This window comes from Phocoena sinus, chromosome 20 (genome assembly GCF_008692025.1).
Source record: "Phocoena sinus isolate mPhoSin1 chromosome 20, mPhoSin1.pri, whole genome shotgun sequence".
Lineage (NCBI taxonomy): Eukaryota > Metazoa > Chordata > Mammalia > Artiodactyla > Phocoenidae > Phocoena > Phocoena sinus.
Window position 1 is genome coordinate 9,806,352 of NC_045782.1, and position 16,809 is coordinate 9,823,160.

Here is a 16,809-nt window from a genome sequence, read left to right on the forward strand (position 1 = left end):
ATTTTAGGCAGCCTCACTGCTAATGAGTGGGGCTGTGTTCCTGTCTTGCTAGTTGTTTGGCATAGGGTGTCCAGCACTGTAGCTTGCTGGTCGTTGCATGGAGCTGGGTCTTAGCGTTGAGATGGAGATCTCTGGGAGAGCTTTTGCCATTTGCTATTATGTGGGGGCTGGAGGTCTCTGGTGGACCAATGTCCTGAACTTGGCTATCCCACCTCTGAGGCTCAAGCCTGACACCCAGCCAGAGCACCAAGACCCTGTCAGCCACATAGCTCAGAAGAAAAGGGAGAAAAAGAAAGAAAGGAAGGAAGGGAGGGAGGGAGGAAGGGGAGGAAGGGAGGGAGGAAAGCAGGAAGGAAGGAAGGAAGGATAAAATAAAGTTATTAAAATAGAAAAAATTATTAAAAATAAAAAATTTTAAAAGTAATAAAAAAAAAAGAGAAGGAAAGAAGAGAACAACCAAACCAAAAAACAAATCCACCAATGATAAAAGTGCTAAAAACTATACAAAAGAAACAAAACAAAACAAATAAGAAAACCCAGACAGTCAGAACTCTAGGACCCTAGGACAAATGGCAAAAGCAAAGCTATACAGACAAAAATCACACAAAGATGCATACATATACACACTCACAGAAAGAAAAAGGAAAAAAATATATATATATAAAATAAAAAAAGGAAGAGGGCAACCAAATCAATAAACAAATGTACCAATGATAATAAGCTCTAAATACTAAACTAAGATTAACATAAAACCAGAAACAAATTGGATGCAGAAAGCAAACCCCAAGTGTACAGTTGCTCCCAAAGTCTACCACCTCAATTTTGGGATGATTTGTTGTCTATTCAGATATTCCAGAGATGTAGGGTACATCAATTTGATTGTGGAGATTTAATCTGCTGCTCCTGAGGCTGCTGGGAGGGATTTCCCTTTCTCTTCTTTGTTCGCACAACTCCTGGGATTCAGCTTTGGATTTGGCCCCACCTCTGTGTGCAGGTCCCCTGAGGGCGTCTTTTGGGAAGTCTGAGGCCTTCTGCCAGCGTTCAGTAGATGTTCTGTAGGAGTTGTTCCACATGTAGATGTAGTTTTGATGTATTTGTGGGGAGGAAGGTGATCTCCACGTCTTACTTCTCTGCCATCTTGAAGGCAACCCCCACTGATCTCTTTCAGAGTTCTACTTAGACTCTCCAGTTCTCAAATAATTACAAAGCCCTGGTTCAAGATAAAACTACTCTCCTGTAATCACCTGACCTTTCACAGTTGTTGCTTTCTTCTAATTCCCAGCAACTCAGGTCACCTAAATGCTCTTCCCTGGTGTTCAGTCTAATCCTATTCCCAACACCCACTGTCCTTTCTTTGCTCTTTCATTTCCTGATACTCCTAATCATCACCATTCTTTTCTGGGGAATACCTCACTTGGTTCTTGTGTCCTGGCCTTCAGCTCTCCTGTTTTCAAGTCATTTCTATTATTTTTTTGTTTCCTCTAAATTAATGCGGTGGTCCCCAACCTTCTTGGCACCAGGGACCGGTTTCGTGGAAAACAGTTTATCCATGGATCAGGGGTGGAGGGTGAGGAGGATGGTTCAGGAGGTAATGCAAGTGATGGGGAGCAGCAGATGAAGCTTCGATCACTCGCCTGATGCTCACCTCCTGCTGTGCGGTCTGGTTCCTTACAGGCCTCGGCCCAGTACCCGTCCATGGCCTGGAGGTTGGGGACCCCTGAATTAATGGATCATTCTAATTAGTATTATCACATATGCATAAGCATATTTTTATAAGGAGATAAAAGGGGAATATGTATAAAATATATATCTAACGGGAAGAACTCATCCCAGACAAAGATTTAATCACTCTAAAGTACCTAAAACAGATTTATACTTGTCATTGGACTAGGTAGTCGAGATTGAAATGGCTCCTTCCATGAAGAATTTAGTTTGGGGGTTGGTGACAAAGTGATTTCTAATGATTTTATTAACAATGGAAGTCCCGTAAAACATTCTTAATTAATTTTATCCTGGGGACCATACTCCAGTGTCAACTCTGAGGCAGAAAAAAGGCGATTATGTCCAAGAGCTTTCCCACATTACACTTATATGTTTTCCATCCAGTAGGCTCTTCTAATGTTTTCCTACCTTCAAAGAGTTTTCAGCAATAAAAACCTTCTATTGTGCAATATGATGTGGTCTCCATCAGGCTTTTCCTATGTTCATTAGGTCTCTGTTACCTATTAGAATAAGTCCTGTTTGTGGACTCTCTTGTGTTCCCCAAGCTCCTTTCCAGTATGAAGTTTCTGATGTTTAAGAAAAGCTGTGCGCCCACTGAAGGCCTTCCCACAGTTGCTACATTCAAAGGGTTTCTCTCCAGTGTGAATTCTCTGGTGACTAACAAGGTGTGAGTTCTGACTGAAGGCCTTCCCACATTCAGGGCATTCATAGGGTTTCTCTCTAGTATGAACACGGTGGTGTTTAATGAGATCTGAGCTGCCCCTGAAAGATTTCCCACATTTATTGCACATATAAGGTTTTTCTCCACTATGAATTCTGTGATGTCTCATAAGGTCTGAGCTCTGATTGAAAGTTTTCCCACATTCTTTACATTCATAGGGTTTCTCTCCTGAATGAGTTACCTGATGTTGGATGAGGTCTGAGCTGCCTCGGAAAGTTCTACCACACTGATTGCACTGATAAGCTTTCACTTCTTGGCGAATTCTCCACTCTTCTCTAAGCAACTCTTCCTTGCTAAATGTTTTCTCAACTTCCACAAGTTTCTCTCCAGTATGAAGTCTCTGATGTTTGAGAAAAGCCGTGCGCCAGATGAAGGCTTTTCCGCATTCCTTACATTCATAGGGTTTCTCACCACTGTGGATTCTCTGATGCTGGACAAGGAGTGAACGCTGCCGGAAGGCTTTCCCACATTCATTACACTGATAGGGTTTCTCTCCAGTGTGAATTTTCTGATGTGTAACAAGGTGTGACCTCTGGCTAAAGGCTTTCCCACATTCATTACATTCATAGGGTTTCTCTCCAGTGTGAGTTATCCAATGCCGAATTAGATCTGAACTTCCTCGGAAGGTTTTTCCACACTCAGTACATTCATAAGGTTTTTCTTCCCTGTGAATTCTCTGTTGTTGGATAAGAGCTAAGTCAGAATTGCAGGCTTTTTCACATTCAAGTTCCTTTACAGTATGTAGTCTCTGATGTTTAAGAAAGGCTGTGCGCCCACTGAAGGATTTCCCACATTTGTGACATTCATGGGGTCTCTCCCCACTGTGGAGTCTCTGGTGTTCTGTGAGGCGTGAACGCTGCCTGAAGGCCTTTTCACAGGTGTTGCACTTGAAGGGTTTCTCTCCAGTATGAATTCTCTGATGTGTGACAAGGTGTGAACTCTGACTGAAGGTTTGTCCACATTCATAACATTCATAGGGTTTCTCCCCAGTGTGAATTCTGTGATGGATAATAAGATCTGAACTTTGATTGAAGGCCTTCCCACACTCATCACATACATATGGCTTCCCTCCACTGTGAATTCTCTGGTGCAGGACAAGTTTCGAGCTTCCCTTGAAGGCCTTTCCACAGTCTTTACATTCATATGGATTCTTGTCATTATGTATTCTCTTATGTCGGGCCAGATTAGAGCTCTGATTGAAGTCTTTTCCACATTCATGACATATATAAGGTTTCTTTCCTGTATGAATTCTCTGATGTATAATAAGATTTGAACTTTGATTAAAGTCTTTTCCACATTCACTACATACATATGGTTTCTTTCCTGTATGAATTCTCTGATGTACGATCAGGTTTGAGCTCCGACTGAAATTTTTTCCACATTCCTTACATTCATAGGTTTTCTTTATATTACCAGTTTTCTGATGTTCAGTTACTTCTGACTTCTGTTTGAAGCTCTGGCCACAGACTTCATATCTGTGGGGTCTTTCTCCTGCAGAAAGTATTTTTTCTCTTTCCTTACATCCATGGACTCTCTCTCCTGCAATGGCTTTCTTGGGGATCAGATTCACTTCCCTGATACCTCTCTCTTGGGAAGGGGGATATCCCACTGCATCCTCTAAGGGGCTTACCCAATACCTCAATAACCTGTCCTGAGGATCACCAGTTTCAACTAACCCACATTCTTGGGAGATCTGTCTTTGGAGTCTTTCTGATACAGCCCTTGCTGAATCTTTTTCTTCAGAAATTTCCATCTTTGTCTTCCAATCTTTCATCTTATTTTTGGTTTCAGAATCTGAAATAATAAGTAGAACATTCTATGATTCCTAAAATACAAATTTTCACCTCTTTCCTACACTGGGAAGTCTCAGAGGGAGGAACAAGGAACTTGGAAGAAGACTCTTCCCTTCTGGAGCTGAGATTCAGACGTTTTTCAGAGGGATTGTGGCTACCACAGGAACACACACCCTATTGGTGGAGAAGAAACTTGCCAGGGTGCAGGCTGGAGCTGGTGTGTGTGGGTGGCCTGCAGGGTGGTGGAAGAATTCACTGGAGGTGGGCAGTCTGGAGCTGGAAGTGGCCTGTTTGATGGGGGTAGGAACCTGCTGGGCCCTGAGGCCAGACCAGAATGGGCTCACAGGAAGCAACTCACTAGAGTGATTGCCACCAGGCCTCCCACAAGTTGGTCTGCTGGCAGCCACACCAATAAATAAGATAAAATAGCACACCAGCACCAGGAAAAGAAGTTCCTTCCTTTTCCTATGGCCTTGTATTTCCCTCCAGCATCCTCTATTGACAAAATCTAAATGTTGTACCAGCTGGCAAAGGAGAAATCGTCCAGATCCAGTAACTTAAGCAAAGCAAAGAAGGGTAGATTTGGAGTTGAGATATGATAAATTAATAACTGATCCACTAACCATTCCTCCCAATATATCATGACAGTTAAACAAATATGAAACTATGCCTCAGAATAAAAATGCTTGGCTGCCATTTTAATAGAAATCAATTCTCCCTTTCTCAGACCTGGCATTTTTCTTTCTGGTATTCTGGTGGAACTGCCTCCTTTGTATGGCAATTTTGTATCCTCCTGCAACTGGAAGACAGATGAGTTTATTGCTTTTGAGTGTTCATATCATCAAATCCCTGACCTTGCCCAGTCACAAAAACACATTTCTGAGCTCCTTGAGAGAGCCATTTCACCTTGGCCCGGGGGATTGGAATGCTCTAGTCAGTAATCTTTTTGCAATGAATAAGAGGAAACACAGCATAGAGATTAAGAGTGTGGATTCTTAACTGACTGTCGGACAAAATGCCTGGGTTTGAATCCTATCTCCATCACTTACTGACTGTGTGACGTTAGGCAAGTTGCTGCAACTCTCTGTGCCTGTTTCCTCATCTCTAAAATGGAGATAATAATAGTATTTACCTCATAGAGTTGTTATGAGAATTAAATATATGTAAAACATTTAGAACCATGCTTGGCATATAGAAAGCACTATGTAAGTGTCAGCTGCTGTTACTATTACTACTATTATCATTAATCATTACCCTTTATGCCCAAGAATTATCATTAAGTAATGTGTCCCTACCACAAACCTCCATATCTAGGCTGGATTTTATTTATTTAACATTCAAATAAAATACTGGAAAGAATTGGCTTTGTCATAATTTTCCCTTAAAGTGATTTTTTGGGGGGTTTGTTTGATATATAGTGTTCAAAATTTAGAAACAGTTTAAAAGATGGAAAAGGCATTTCTCAAAACCCACTGAAAACAGTTAAAAGAATGACAAATGAGGTAAACTCCATCTTCAAAAAAAGGGTCATATACAGATGTCTCCCAAAGTCTCATATCCTGAAAGGCATGGTCAGTGATCTTCTAATTAGAGTGAAGAGATCTAGAGCCATGGCGGGGAGGCAGGTGACAGAAGCAGGGACTGTCCCATAGAGATCTAGTCTGACATATCAGAGTGGCAGGGGAAGATGCTAAAGAAGAAACGGTGCCGGCAGATCATTTAGGTTGTCTTCCACCTGGTACCTGGCTGAGGAATACTGGCAGCCATGGAGCAAGATGAAGAAAGGAGATGAGTGTGACTGTCAGACTGTGCTACGAAAGTCCAGTGATCTACAGGGCTTTTTCTGTGCCATGTTGATCTCCTGGAAACCAAAAGCTGAAGGGAGATAATGCCTGTAGATTTGATAAGAAGGTGTTTGTGGCAGCAGATCTGTATGAAGGCTTTGAGGTGCCCTTGCTCAATTCCCTCTGCCTCTTCCCTCTTTCATAGAGAACCTGCTTCATGCACTGTTGAGTAGTAATCATTCAGGTAACTTTGTGGGATGTGTGCTTGAAAACAGGGGGTTGTTGCTTTAGGAAAGAAAGCAACATGAGTAACAGAGGGATTAGGAGCATACACCCAAGAGGAACAGCAAAGGAATTAACAGAACGCATCCAGCAGAGCTCTCCACTATCTCAAAGAAATTATAGACAAAACCACTGTTTAAATGAAAACTCAAAGAAGACATATAAGAGCTCAAAATAGAGTGTAGATTATAAAAGAATAAAAAGAAGTGAGAAAAAAAAAAAGAAGTGAGAAGTAATCTGGCAGAGCTGAAGGAAAGAAGTGGAAGGGAAAACTAAATGCATTACGTAGATGAAACTCATCAAAGAAAAAAGAAAAATAATCACTACAGGGACAAGATGAGGCCTGGGGAGATGACACAGAATGCAGTGGATATTAATATGATTATAGAGAAAACAAGTTGCTACAGAAAGATATTCAAATATATACATAATTAGTGTTCCTAAAGAAGAGAAAAGAACAAACAGAAGGAAAAAAAACCCATTCAAACATAACAGAAGGAAATGTGGCTGAAATAAAGACTTGAATTTATTGGAAGGATACAGTGTAGTCCATAGAAAGTTGATATAGAACAGTCCACACCAAGGCATAGCCTGGTGAAGTAACTAAATTTCAGGAATAAATGAACATATGAAGATCTGAGGCAGATGAGCAAGTGATGGGCAAGAGGGAATTTCAGGCTGAGTTTTATACTCCTCCATGTTACACTCATGCCAGAGTATAGTAATGCCTGTAAAGTTCTGAAGAGACACAAAGTGTGACTTGATCATTTTTTACCTGGAAAACTGTTCCCTCATATTTAAACAGGCAAATGTTCTCAAGTAGGTAAAAACTCAGGGAGTATGACAGGGAGCCCTTTTTGAAAAGAACTGCTGGGCAATGAGATATAGCCAGTGAAGAAATGAGTGAAAATAAACACTCAGGACCTCAGAGAACATTGTAAAACAATGGATGAGGAGTGTTGAATAAATTTAAATATGGAACTGACATTAAACAATTGGAAATTATTTTTGTAGAATAGAGGAGGAGAGGTAGTGGGAGTTAAGTATAAATTGTGCTAATTTGCCTGTCTGTCATGACAGGGATCAAGAGATAGCATCTCAAGTAGAAATACATAATTTTAAAAGAAGATCCAAACCTTAATATGTTTCATGATCAGTTTTCCCCCATAATTTTAAAGGAATAATATTTCAAAATTACAGAGAAACAGACTTCCCTGCTGGTCCCGTGGTTAAGACTCTGAGCAGTGGTTAAGACTCTGCGCTTCCACTGCGGTGGGTGCAGGTTTGATCCCTGGTCGGGGAACTAAGATCCCACATGTCACACATAGCGCAGCCAAAAATAAAATAAAATTACAGAGAAACACTTTTTTTTTTTTGGCTGCGCCTCGTGGCATGCAGGATCCTAATTCCCCGACCAGGGATCAAACCTGTGCCCCCTGCAACCCGCGCCCCCTGCATTGGAAGTGCAGAGTCAACCACTGGACTGCCAGGGGAGTTCCCACTTTTTCTATTTTTGATCATAAAAATACTACATGCTCATTATAGGAAAAACCAAGAGTAGAGAAGAGCACAGAGAAGAAACTAAAGATACCCAGTATTTTGTTATATATTCTCCCAGTCTTATTTCTGGGCATAAATTTTTTTGATACAAAAATGGGATCACAGTATACATGCCCTTATTGTCCTCTTTGCCCTACTTGTGATACTGGAGCTGGACCCTGGAAACAGTTCCCTTTTGTTGGCTGGCTTTGTCAATAGAGGGTGCTGGAGGAACACTGTAAGCCACACAAAGAGAAAGGGGTTTCTCTTGGTACTTTTGAGCTGTTTTGTCTTTTGGTGAGGCCCCCAAATCAACATAAGGGAGGCTTGATGGGGTAGACCAACCAGCTCTGGCCTACCCAACCCTCCAGTGAGTTTTTCCACTACCCAGCAGGCCTTTCCTATGGATTACCTCTAGCCTGCCTGCACCCTTCAGTGAATTTCTCTGTCATTTGGCAGGCCGTGCCGACAGACATGCCCTCTGACAAATTTCTTTACACCAGCAGGCTGTGTTTCTTTGGCAACCACAACCCATCCAAAAAAGTCTGAATCCCTGCTTTGGGGTGGGGGGGAGCCCTCTTCTAAATGTGTGGTTCCTTCCTTATTTACTCCTCCTTAGTCCTAGAGGTAAGATGGCTTCCTGCGTTATCTATTTCTACACTCCTTAGTGTTTTCTTTAGATCCTTTTAGTAGTTAGCTACCTTTACCGGTTAAATATTCTTTATATTAAATGTCCCTTGTTTAAACTATTGGTATAGTTTTTGTCTCCTGACTGGATCCTGACTGATACAGATACATATTATCATTTCATTTTAGTTCTAGAACAAAGTGAAGATGATACAAGAAGAATAGGAAGGGGGCTAAGAAAGAGGAAACAAAAATTTGTTTAGAAATAGTGCTAAAAGGAGTCCTCTCTGTAAGAATCATTAGGGTCAACCTTTACCACAGGCATAGGTACGGCAAAGCACCCAGTCCTTAGTCCTACACAGCATTCCCTGCAGAGATGAATGGCATTCTCTGCTCAACATTTTCATCCAATTCCATAGGTGAAAGGAATAGGGAGTAATTTAAGGAACTCTTTGCCTCAGAGGATGTCTGGAGAAGGGTACAGTATCTGAAACACAGGCTTGATCAGAGATGAGTCCTCCTCTACAATCCAATCCAGCTGAACTCAGAGCTTCTGGGAAAAGGGCATTGTTATTTCATATCATTCACTGATGTGTTCACCTAACTTACATTAACTAAGCACCCACCATATTCCAGACACTGTACTAGGTACTGGCAATACAAAGGTGAACATCCCTGCCCTCAAAGAACTTACAGTTCAATGAAGGGAGATACATGTGTAAATGGACAAGAAGATAGTGTGGCCAGTGCTGGAATAAGGTGAGCACTGTCCGGTATGGGAGAACCTGAATCAATGAAACATGGTAACTGCAGGTGGGGGAAGAAAGGAGTCAAGAATGACTTTCAGTTTTCTGGCTTAGGCAATGGGTGGGATACGGTGCTGTTTATGAAGACAGGGGTCAGAGAAGGAAGAGTAGGTTTGGAGGGTGGGAGAGTAGGTCCAAAGATCTGAAGATGAGTTGAGTTTTTCGTCATCTCTTGGTTTCTAACAGGAACCAAGCTCAGGGAGAGGCAAGGAGTTGTCAACTCCACAGATTAGGCTAGACGCCCTTCAACAAAGAGCAGAAGCATCTTATCTTGTCTCCAAGAGTCAAAGCCATTGGGAATCCTTAATCCTCCAATTCCACTGAGCTCTTTAAAACCTTTTCTTGTTTTTTGCTTTTCAACCGAAACTCAGAGAATTCGGGGTGTATAGAGTCTAAGTTAGAGGACAGAGCCCCTGCTCGGTGAGACCAGCTCTGTCTCTTCCTCTAGTATCTCTGCCATGCAGGGATTCCACTGAGTGTGGACCTGAGGCCCAGCATTCTTTTGCGATTCATTCACAGCCACATCCTGCAACATCTTGAATTCCTGAAACAGAAGTTCCTGTTCTGCAACTACCCAATAAGGAGTTGGCAGCAGATACTCCATAGCTTCCCTTTCCTTTTAAAATCTCTACTACTTCCTGCATTCCCTTGGTCTCAGTAGATAATCTTGCCCCTCGCTTTAAAAATATGTGAGACCATGTGGTAAAAATCACCTCACGTTCCTCTCTCTTTTCAATGACTCCTCATCTTTACTGTATTTTGTCTCTTCCATTCTCTAGTATTTATTGCTCTTTAACTGAGCCCCTATGATGGGCCAAGCACCACGCTAGGTGGTTAGAATACAATAATGAGGACAGAGCCCCTGCCCTTGACTAGTGTGTGGTGTCGATTAAATGTGTTAAATACACAATAAGGGTAAGTGTGGGTGCCGTGGGACCTCATGAGAAGAGCACAACCTGAGGGGGGTGGGATGGGTAAGGAAACTTCCTGAAGGAAGCAGCTTCTAAGGTGAGGCCTGAAAGACAATTTGAGATAACTAGACTAAAAGAAGAAGGAAGAGCTTTTCAGATTGAGGCTGAAGCATGTACAAAGGCCAGGAGGTGAGAGAAGCTACGATGTGTTCATGGATGCACCATATGACTGAAGCCCAGAATACAGACAGTAAACGATGAAGCTGGGGAAGTGGCGGTCAAACCACGGAGGGCCATGTATCCCACGCTAAGAAGCTTGGACTTTCTCCTGAAGGCAGTGGGGAACCCCGGAAGGGGTTAAAGCAGGAGAATGACATAATTAGATTTATTTTTTTAAAAGACTGCTCTGACAGCTTTATGGAGAACAGACTAAAGGGTGCAAGGCTGAAAGCTGGGATATTGCTTAGGAAACTACAGCAGAATCTATGATGGAGACAGTGAGGGCCTCATCACTGACAGTGAGTTACTGGGACTGGAGACATTTTAAAGTATATTAAAGAAGCAAAAACAGGGAGAATCGGTGCTGTCCTGAATGGAAGGTGTGAGGGAAAACAGAAGGCATTAAGGATGACACCCAAGTTTCTAGCTCGGACAACTGCCTAAGCTGGGTAGTGGGACCGAAAGAGTGGCGGTGAGGGGGAGGAGGTGGTGAATTCCACTTCAGACACGTTATATTTGACGTACCTGTGTGGCATCCAGGAGAAAACTTCTGAGAAGCCAATGAATCAGTGGGTCAGGAACCCAGGAGGAAAATCTAGAATGGACACACAGATTTTGGAACCATCAGCATATAATTAGTATCTAAAGCAGAAAAGTGGCGATTACAGCTCGGAGGCAGCTTAGAGTTCTGAACACAACAGGGCTTTGGAAGCAAGCAGAACCAAATTAGAATTCTTAGAATTAGCTTCTTAATCTCCCCCAACTATCATTTCTGCAAATGTAAAGCAGAAATACCACTGATTCCAAAGTGTTACTGTACACATTTTAAAAAACCCACCCCGGGAATTCCCTGGTGGTCCAGTGGTTAGCACTCGGCACTTCCACTGCCGTGGCCTGGGCTGGGGAGCTAAGATCCGCAAGCCACGCGGCATGGCAAAAACAAACAACAACAACAAAAAACAACCCCCCCCCAAAAAAAAACCCCACCCCAATGTATATAAAGCTACACACCTCTACAGTGTAAGCCTCCCAAGAGTGTAAGCTCTGTGGGGATGGGGGTCTTTGTTCTGTACAGTGTTGGAACAGTACCTGGACCATAGTGGGTGCTCAATTAAAAATCATTGAATAGGGGCTTTCCTGGTGGCACAGTGGTTAAGAATCCGCCTGCCAGTGCAGGGGACATGGGTTCGAGTCCTGGTCCATGAAGATCCCACATGCTGCGGAGCAACTAAGCCCGTGCGCCACAACTACTGAGCCTGAGCTCTAGAGCCCACAAGCCACAACTACTGAAGCCCGCATGCCTAGAGCCCATGCTCCGCAACAAGAGAAGCCACCGCAATGAGAAGCCTGCGCACCGCAACAGAGAGTAGCCCCTGCTCACCGCAACTAGAGAAAGCCTGCGCATAGCAACAAAGACCCAACTCAGCCATAAGTAAATAAATAAATAAATTTATTTTTTAAAAAATCATTGAATAAATGAATAGTAGGTTAACTCTCTTCCCTCTTTCCCTTGACTAATCCCTGAAATTCTTTTCTCCCTTGGCTTCCATAATGCATGATACTCCACCCACTCTACTTTTTTTATTGTCTTTACCCTTTCAGCTTTTCCTTCCTTCTAGTCCTCTCCTTTTATATTCAGTATCTCAATGACCATACCACCTCTGACTTCAGTGATCACCTTTGTCCAGAATGAATCATAAATTTAAAACTCCTCTATTCCTCACCTACATTGTAGTCTATATTCACAATGCATCTCCAGTCCAACGTCTTATTGACAGTCAAGAAGGATCAAATGCATGAAAATGAATTCAACATTTTGCTTCTAAATGTATTCCCCCTTCTTACTATCTGTTTCTGCCCAAATGACCAGTTTTCATTGAACAAATATTTAACATGAGCCTATAGTGTGCAGGCACTGTTCTAGGCCCTGGGATACTCTGGTGAAGAAGCCCCTAATGGGGCTTGTATTCTAGGGCTTTCTAAGCCAGAAATGCAGTAGTTTTGTTTTGTTTTTAATTAAAAATACTTTACTGCTAAAAAATTCTAACCATCATCTGAGTCTTTAGTTAGTCATTATCTTTTTTCAACAGTAACCTCAAAGATCACCAGTCACCATAACAAATAGAATCATAATGAAATAGCTTGAAATATTGCAAGAATTGCCAAAATGTGACACAAACATGAAGTGAGCAAGTGGTGTTGGAAAAATGACACTGATAGACATGCTCAACGCAGGCTTGCCGCAAACCTTCAATTTGTAAAAAATGCAATATCCATGAAGCACAATAAAGCAAAACACAATAAATTGAGGTATGCCTGTACTATTGTAGAATTGTCTGTTTCTCCTTTCAGTTCTGCCAATTTTTGCTTCATATACTTTGCAGTTCTGCTGTTAGATGTGTATACATTTATAAGTCTTACATTTTCTGGTTACTGCCACCTAAAATGTGATCCACACACCGGCCACAGTAGCCTCACCGAGGAGCCTGGTGAAATGCAAATTCTCAAGCACCACCCAGACCTACTGAGTCAGTCTGTGTGGGAGGGGCCCAGCACTGTGCTTACCCAGCTTACGCTCCAGGTGATTCTCAGCTTGCTACAATCTGAGAAGCAGCGCTCTGGGAGGCAAGTCATCTTGGACCCCTCTCTCTCTATCCCTTCTATCCGTACCTACTAACTCTGAAAACTGTTCCAACTCCATCTTAACCTAGAACCTTCTCACCCCATGCTTGGATTCTCGTAAAATCTCTAAACGTTTTCTGGCTCCAATCAAAGCTGATAACACTGTCGGATGAAATAATTTTCTAAAGCACTGCTGACACCAATGATCAAAAATCTACCATGGGAGTCTGCCTGCCGATGCGGGGGACACGGGTTCGTGCCCCGGTCCGGGAAGATCCCGCGTGCTGCGGAGCGGCTGGGCCCGTGGGCCATGGCCGCTGGGCCTGCGCGTTCGCAGCCTGCGCTCCGCGGCGGCAGAGGCCGCGGCGGTGGGAGGCCCGCGTACCGCAAAAAAAAAAAAATCTACCATGGGGCTTCCCTGGTGGCGCAGTGGTTGAGAGTCCGCCTGCCGATGCAGGAGACACGGGTTCGTGCCCCGGTCCGGGAAGATCCCACATGCCTCAGAGCGGCTGGGCCCGTGAGCCATGGCCGCTAAGCCTGCGCATCCAGAGCCTGTGCTCCGCAACGGGAGAGGCCACAACAGTGAGAGGCCAGCGTACCGAAAAAAAAAAAAAAAAAAAATCTACCGTGACTTTTCTATCATCCATTAAAGGAAATAATAGCTTCTTTTTGACTCACAGAACTGTAATATATCCTAGGGCTGCCATGACAAAATACCACAAACTGGGTGACTTAAAACAACAGGAATTTATTCTCTCACAGTTCTGGAGGTTTGAAGTCTGAAATGAAGGTGTTGGCTGGGTGGCTTCCTTCTGCAGGCTCCTAGGGATAACTGTTCCATGCCTCTCTCCTAGCTTCTGGTGACATCTGGCAATCCTTGTGTTCCTTGCTTTGTAGATGCAGTACTTCAGCCTCTGCCTCCACCTTCACATGGCATTCTCGCTGTCTCTGTCTCTTCACCTGGCCATCTTCTTATAAGGACACTAGTCATATTGAATTAGGGGCCCATTCTACTCCAGTATGACCTCATCTTACCTAGTTACATCTGCAATGACCCTATTTCCAAATAAGGTCACATTCTGAGGCACTGGGGGCTAAGACCTCAACATATCCTTGTTGGGGGACAAATTCAACCCATAACAATAGCCCCATTCTATGATTCATGAAAGAGCAAACCTATGCTCTCGGATTCTCCCTAAATTCCCATATACTAGGCTTCTTCCCATTCTGTCCCTTTGCCCATGACTCTCCTACTTGTGATGTCCTTCCTACTCTCCTTCATCTACATCAATATCAAATGCAGCAAGAGGCCAGGCAGTTAATCAGAATGGGTGAAGCAAACAAGGTGATAAATGACAACTGATACTTTGCTGCAGTGTCCGGGAGGCAATGATTACTGGGGACTGGGGATCTGCAAATTTTGTACTGAGTCTAAAGGAGGGAGCTGCTACTCAGTTCCTCCCAATTGCACCATGCAGACATGTGTGCCCTATTTGGCCACATCTTCTGATTGTCCAAGAGATGCTGAAAATCCAGATTCTTGAGTGAGTGGTCGTGAAAGAAATTTTCTGATTTTAAAATGTTGGCCACTAATTCAAGTAAAAACAAACAGCATGAGTCAGGAAAATGTGTCTACAGGGAATTCCCTGGCAGTCCAGTGGTTAGTTAGGACTCTGCGCTTTCACTGCGGTGGCGGGGTTCAATCCCTGGTTAGGGAACTAAGATCCCCAGAAGCTGCAGGGAGCGGCCAAAAAAAAAAAGTGTCTACAGTCTACTCTGGCCCAGGGGCCATACTTTTACAACCTCTGACTTACACAAATTCCTCCCACTGTTTCAGGCTCACCTTAGCTAGTACCTTCTAACTATTTCAATCCTTTTAATTCATATTCATGTGCATGCATTAGTTGATGCTACACAAGATGGAGTCCCTGCCTAGGGGCCTGGAAGACTTAGATAAACAGACACACACGGAACCAGGTAGTAAGGGTTTGTGAAGTAGACACCAAACAAGCTAAAAAAAGATGAAAAGCTTAAAGAGGGAGGGAGGGAGGTGGCAATCCTGGAAGGCTTCCCAAAGAAAATGACTTTAGAAGCTACCCCTAAAAGAATATGCAGACGTTTACAAAGAAGAGACCAGCCCAAATCCCTCCCTCCTCCGAACTCCCAACAGTACGAACATTTTAGGTGAGGTATTACAACATGTCTGAACCATACAGTTCATTCCTGTGGTTCAGTCTAGTCTTCTCAAAGGGTCTGTCAGTTACTCCTGGAGCGTTCTGCGCGCCTGACACGGCATTGTGCAAGGAACAGGGTCAATTCATGCCCGGGGTTTGATTCTGGGCCTGGGGGAGATGCGGTTTGCAGTACTCACAGGAGGGAACTGGAACAGACTGGAAAAGGGGGACGCGACGCGGGGGGGTGGGGTTAGGGGTGTGTGGTGTGTATGGAGATGGGCGGGGTACGCCGAGAACCAGGAGAGGACCAAGGGCATAGAGGGCCTGGCCGCGCGCACCCGGCACCTAAGTCCCGGAGGCCGCAGCCTCTCCCCGTTCGGAGAAATGAGGGGTCAGCGCCCACCTCCGAAGATCTGCTCTCCACCCCGCTTCCCCAGGGGACCCAGGCGCCGGGGCCCCCAGTTCTGCGATCGCAGCGGGGTCTCACCTCCAGGCCACCCCTAGCCTCCCGCTTGACCGTGGCCCCCTGCACGGCCGCCAGCGCTCAGCCCCAGCTCCTCCCTCGGGCGCGGCGCCACCACCCTGGACATCGTGCCCGCAGCGGCCGGCCACTTCCGGCGTGCTCCCCCAGGCGGCCGTCCCCCGCCCAGACGCCGGACCCGGCTGTGCCCGTCAATCCGCGGGCGCGCCCCCAAGCCTCCTCCCACCCGCTCAAGGGTCTTCCCTGCGCAGGTTCGGCGTCGTTCTCTCGGTCTCGCGCGAGCAGAGTCCTGAGGGTCCAGCGCCGCACAGGTTGGTGCACCTGCAGGCGCCAAGTAACGTGTGCGAGGCCACCACCGAGACGCAAGTCCTCCGGGGGGTCCTAGACTCGCCCACGGCTGGCTTCTGGCCAGTCGGTCTGGGTGGGGGACCCTGTCAGATAACAACGCTTTTGTTCTAATTTTTAATTTTGTTTTTTCCCTGCGTGCTTTTGTGGTCTCATTCATTGATGCCTTCTGTTTGCAGTGCCCTCTCAAAGGCTTGGTAGTACAGAGATAAACAAGGATAGCGAAATCTTTAAAAGGGCAAGTTCTAAGTGAGAACATCAAGACACTCAGAAAGTCAGACAGAATCGCTGACCCACCATTTATGGACTATGTGACTTTGGGCAAATTACCTAACCTCTCTGAGTCCAATTTAATGGATTATCCTACTTTTCCTCACTGATTTTTGTTTATTTTAATTTTATCTATTTTTGGCTGCGCTGTGTCTTTGTTGCTGGCTGTGGGCTTTCTCTAGTTGCTAGGAGCGGGAGCTACTCTTCCTTGCGGTGCACGGGCTTCTCATTGAGGTGGCTTTGGCTTCTCGTTGCGGTGGCTTCTCTTGTTGCAGAGCACGGGCTGTAGGCACACAGGCTCAGTAGTTGTGGCTCGCAGGCTCTAGAGCGCAGGCTCAGTAGTTGTGGCACAAGGGCTTAGTTGCTCCGCGGCATGTGGGATCTTCCCGGGCCAGGGCTCAAACCTGTGTCCCCTAAGTTGGCAGGTGGATTCTTAACCACCGTGCCACCAGGAGGTCCCTCCTCACTGATTTTTAAATGCTGTTTTTATCATTAACTAAATTCACACATGTA

At 44.6% G+C, this 16,809-nt stretch overlaps 1 protein-coding gene across 1 annotated transcript; it reads right to left on the minus strand.

The window, feature by feature from the left end:
* Window positions 1–1,995: 1,995 nt before the first annotated feature.
* Window positions 1,996–15,761, minus strand: ZNF594 (zinc finger protein 594). The gene is made up of 3 exons (XM_032615249.1): window positions 15,688–15,761; window positions 10,930–10,999; window positions 1,996–4,237 (listed from the first exon to the last, which is right to left on the minus strand). Exon 3 carries the CDS (start codon window positions 4,215–4,217, stop codon window positions 2,226–2,228), a length of 1,992 nt encoding a protein of 663 aa, XP_032471140.1. The 5' UTR covers window positions 4,218–4,237; window positions 10,930–10,999; window positions 15,688–15,761; the 3' UTR covers window positions 1,996–2,225.
* Between the last annotated feature and the right edge of the window lie 1,048 nt (window positions 15,762–16,809).

Excerpts from the sequence above, each read along its gene's own strand:
- ZNF594 (XM_032615249.1), bottom strand. The coding sequence starts at position 4,217 with ATGAAAGATTGGAAGACAAAGATGGAAATTTCTGAAGAAAAAGATTCA.